Source organism: Myotis davidii, unplaced genomic scaffold (genome assembly GCF_000327345.1).
Source record: "Myotis davidii unplaced genomic scaffold, ASM32734v1 scaffold1786, whole genome shotgun sequence".
Lineage (NCBI taxonomy): Eukaryota > Metazoa > Chordata > Mammalia > Chiroptera > Vespertilionidae > Myotis > Myotis davidii.
This window is the reverse complement of record NW_006297147.1, coordinates 123,674-128,415: the sequence shown is the minus strand read 5'-3', so window position 1 is coordinate 128,415 and position 4,742 is coordinate 123,674. Positions and strand designations below refer to the sequence as shown.

Here is a 4,742-nt window from a genome sequence, read left to right as displayed (position 1 = left end):
TCTCTAATTCCACTCACTCTAACAGGGATGGGCAAACTTTTTGACTTGAGGGCCACAATGGGTTCTTAAACTGGACCGGAGGGCCGAAACAAAAGCAGGGATGGAGTGTTTGTGTGAACTAATATAAGTTCAAAGTAAACATCATTACAAAAAAGGGTACGGTCTTTTTTTTTTTAGTTTTATTCATTTCAAACGGGCCGGATCCAGCCCGCGGGCCGTAGTTTGCCCACGGCTGGTTTAGAGCATAAACCAGAATATAAATTTCTCTCCATATACTGGTTTAGCTGCTTCTCACTAGTTTTGTTATTTAAAATTTTCTGTATCATTCACTGTACTTGTTTTCTATTGATGGGAAACAAATTTCCACAAACTGGTTTAAAACTACACACATTTATTATCTCAGTTTCTATCAGTCAGAAGTTGAGACACAGTTTACCTGGGCCCTCTGCTCTCAATCTTACAAGACTTATGGGTTTGATTCCAGTCAAGGGCATGTACCTTTGTTTCAGGCTCAATGCCTGGCCTTGATCAAGGTGCATTTGGCAGGCAACCAACTGATGTGCCTCAGTGTTTCTCTCTCTCTGTCTCTTCCCTTCCCTTCCATTCTCTAAAAAATCAATGAAAAAAATATCCTGCAATGAAAATAAATAAAGTAGGTCTAATCTTTGTCAACTATATCTCAAACTGGGGAAAAATGTATAATCTAATTTCATTTTAATTTCTCATAAGTATTTCCATATTATAAAATATTTATGTCCATCTATATCAGTGATTCGCAACCTTCCTAATGCCGCGACCCTTTAATACAGTTCCTCATGTTGTGGTGACCCCCAATTTTATTGTTACAAATTGAACATAATTAAAGCATAGTGATTAATCACAAAAACAATATGGAATTATATATGTGTTTTCCGATGGTCTTAGGAGACCCCTGTGAAAAGGTTGTTCGACCCCCAAAGGAGTCTCGACCCACAGGTTGAGCACCGCTGATCTATATGTAATTAATATGAAGTGGCTATAATAATATCATGCGTGAACTAGTAGAATGGTAACTAGAATCACATAAAAAAGGTATGCATTAGTCCTGGGTGGTTTGGCTCAGTGGATAGAGCGTTGCCCAGCGAACTGAAGGGTCCCAGGTTCGATTCTGGTCAAGGGTACATGCCTCTGTTGTGGGCTCCATCTCCCGCAGGGGGCGTGCAGGAGGCAACTGGTCAGTGATTCTCATTGATGTTTCTATCTCTTCCTCCCTCTGAAATCAATAAAAATATATTTTTTTAAAACACACACACACACACACACACACACAAACTGTAAAATAAAGGCGGAGGCCATATGACTTCTTTTTCTAATTGTATTGATTTTTTACAGAGAGGAATAGAGAGTTAGAAATATCAATGAGAAAGAAACATTGATCAGCTGCCTCCTGCACACTCCCCACTGGGGATGTGCCCGTAACCAAGGTACATGCCCTTGACCGGAATCGAACCTGGGACCCTTGAGTCCATAGGCTGACGCTCTATCCACTGAGCCAAACCGGTCAGGGCCCATATGACTTCTTTGCCTAGCGCCCACTGACCGATATTTTCCTCACGGCACCATTTGCCGCAAGAACCTCGGATCTCTGAAAAGACACTCCTTTTCCACAAGCGTAGAAGTGCCAGGAAAGGGTACAATTTCTGGAGCTTCTAACTTTCCTGCTCTCCCGGGCTCCTGGTTGCGAACTCGCATCTTTGCCTTCTGTACGGCAATTCAGGTCCCGCCACATGGCGGCCTCCGTGGCGGCACAGCGACTCCGGCGCAGACATATTGCCGCTGAAAGCCGGCCACGGGTCACCTGCTACTGCCAACGCCCAAGATCCCGATCGGCCACCGTAGAGGAGCAGACCGGTCCAGCAGCTGGAGAGGTTCGGGAGGAAATACCACATGTGCGCTCCTCTTGTAATTTCTTGGGAGAAAGTCGGGTGAGTGTGTGGCTTTGTACCCGGATGTGTTTCCATCACAGTAGAAGTTTTGTTTCTTTCAGTGTGACGTGTGCACGTGGTGTCGTGAGGAGCTTGGAATGATCACCGGGGTCGGAAGGGAGGGTAGGAGCGCCCGAGAGGAGGTTGCTAAGGGGAACTACACGGACACGGGATTTGAGGTATTTGAAGGGAACCAGAGGCATCTGTTGGTGGTCGGGGTGCCCCCGGGGCCGGTGCCCAGATGAAGAGTCTGTAGAGATCACGCCCTTGTCCTGACTGTCGGGGTCTGGGGTTCTGCAGGGCACCCCACCTGTAAGGGATCTCGGAGGCATTTAGGAATTTTGGCGGAGTCGGGTTCGGGTTGGGGTTTTGGTAGGCAGCTTAGAGACTTGGGGCCTGTGCGGGTGGCCGTCCCATGCGGGTGTCCGACCCATGCGGGTGTCCGACTCAGGTTTCTGTATAATAAAGGAAGTGTGATCGGTGTCCGTGGTCCGGAGAGGTTTGTGAGGGTGAAGTTTTGGACACGGGGGATTATTGGTGTTTAAGGTTACAGCCTCGGCTGCTGTTGGGACAGAAGGCCTTAGGGCCCAGGGTACTATTTCCAATCTTTCTGTGTGGGTGGGTTTTTTTTAACTTTTCTTTTTATTTTTTTAAAATATATTTTATTGATTTTTTACAGAGAGGAAGGGAGAGAGAGAGTTAGAAACATCGATGAGAGAGAAACATCGATCAGCTGCCTCCTGCACACCTCCTACTGGGGATGTGCCCGCAACCAAGGTATATGCCCTTGGCCGGAATCGAACCTGGGACCCTCCAGTCCGCAGGCCAACACTTTATCCACTGAGCCAAACCAGTTAGGGCTTAATTTTTAGTAGTTGACTAACTACAAATTCAGAAGATAAACCAACAACGTGCATTTGTCATGTATCCTCTTTTGGCACTTTTTTCGCTGCAAAGGCAAAACTGCGTTGTTGTGATACAGGTTTTGGTTTGCAAATTGGAAAATGTTCATCTCTCTTTCAGAGAACGTTTGCCAACACAATGCCTGAACTCACCTCTGAGTATACAGCAGCAGACACTGTTGCCTATTTGCCTGTCATATGTTCATAGGTATTTCTTTGCTAACTGAATCTCCATTTTATTTAATACCCATCCCTTTGGTAACATGACCCATATGCCAGTGTATTAGTAAGTATTGATCTGTGTTAGACAACCTTGGTGGTTCCAATTCCCATTGCTAGTGATTGAATCATTGTGAAATGAGCTTAGGTACATGGCACAGTTCTAACCAGCTATATATGTGACAATCTGTTAGTCATTTCTGGGAAAGAATTTTCTCTTTTAAATACACAATTCCTTGAGTATGAAGGGGAGCATTTCCCACCCTAAAACATATCTCTATAGGATGTTGATTCTTAAGTTAGGCTGGTTGACTTGAAGAAACTGCAGACCTGGGAGAAGCTCTGAAAACCTAGTAGAAGCTGTGAAGGACATTTACTTTTTTGTTGTTGTTAAACCTCACTGGAGGATATTTTTCCATTAATTTTAGAGAGAGTGGGGGTGGGGGGAACAGAGACACAGAGTGAGAAACATTGTGGCCCTTGAGTCAAAAAGTTTGCACACCCCTGCTCTATGGGATGTTGATTCTTAATTTAGGCTGGTTGACTTGAAGAAACTGCAGACTTGGGAGAAGCTCTGAAAACCTAGTAGAAGCTGTGAAGGACATTTACTTTTTTGTTGTTGTTGTTAAACCTCACTGGAGGATATTTTTCCATTAATTTTAGGGAGAGTGGGGGGGATGGGAACAGAGACACAGAGTGAGAAACATTGATGTGAGACACTGATGTGAGAGAGACATTGATTGGTTGCCTCCCCCATGCGCCCGGGGAATTGAGCCTGCAACCAAGGTACATGCCCTTGACTGGAATCGAACCCCAGACCCTTCAATCCACAGACCAACGCTCTATTCACTGAGCAAAACTGGCCTAGGGTCTGGCTAGGGCTTTTTTTTTTTTCTTTTTTAAAAATATATTTTATTGCCGAAACCAGTGAGGATACTAGTTGTTCACTGAGGTGGTTTCCCATATATTTCTATAAAATATAAATGATATTCATATTTATCAACACCATTTGAAGGGTTCTTGCTTGAAAAGATGACCGGAATCGAACCTGGGACATTTCAGTCTACAGGCCAACCCTCTATCCACTGAGCAAAACTGGCCAGGGCCCAGCTACGGCTTTTTAAATCACTGTCTATAGTAGGATATTTGGCGATTCCATTCTTTCTTTCTTTTTTTTAAATATAGTTTTATTGATTTCAGAGCGGAAAGGAGAGGGAGAGAAGATGGAAACCTCAATGTTAGAGAAACATCAATCTGCTGCCTCTTGCAGGCCTTGACCAGGAATCGAACCAGCAACCTCTTGGTACATGGGACAACACTCAATCCCCTGAGTCATTGTATGCCTTACCTGAGCCTGTCCATTGTCTTTTTTTTTTTTTGAAGGTTTTTTTTTAATTTTATGTGAAAAGATAATAGCATTCTGTCATAAGGTATATATCTTAAATGACTCATTCATGGACGTTCACTTAGTCCAACTTAATGAATCCTATGTCCTTCGCATACTGACCGAAACACTGGCGGCACCGGTTGAGGCCGTATTTCCGGATCAGACCGTGGCGGTTTGAGCAGATGTGGCAAGAACCGGAACCCTGGCCGAAGCTGCTCGGCTGGTGACCCATCTTGCTCAGGGTAACTTCGTCATGGCAAACACTCAGAC

General features: G+C 44.6%; 1 protein-coding gene across 1 annotated transcript in view; it reads left to right on the top strand.

Moving 5' to 3' along the window:
* The first annotated feature begins 1,622 nt into the window (after positions 1–1,622).
* LOC102765435 (zinc finger protein 615) overlaps positions 1,623–4,742 on the top strand; it is a 16,505-nt gene continuing 13,385 nt past the window's right edge. The window contains exon 1 of the mRNA XM_015569905.1: positions 1,623–2,143. Within this exon, the coding sequence (XP_015425391.1) occupies positions 2,063–2,143 (81 nt within the window). The 5' untranslated portion in view covers positions 1,623–2,062. The remainder of the gene's footprint in view (positions 2,144–4,742) is intronic.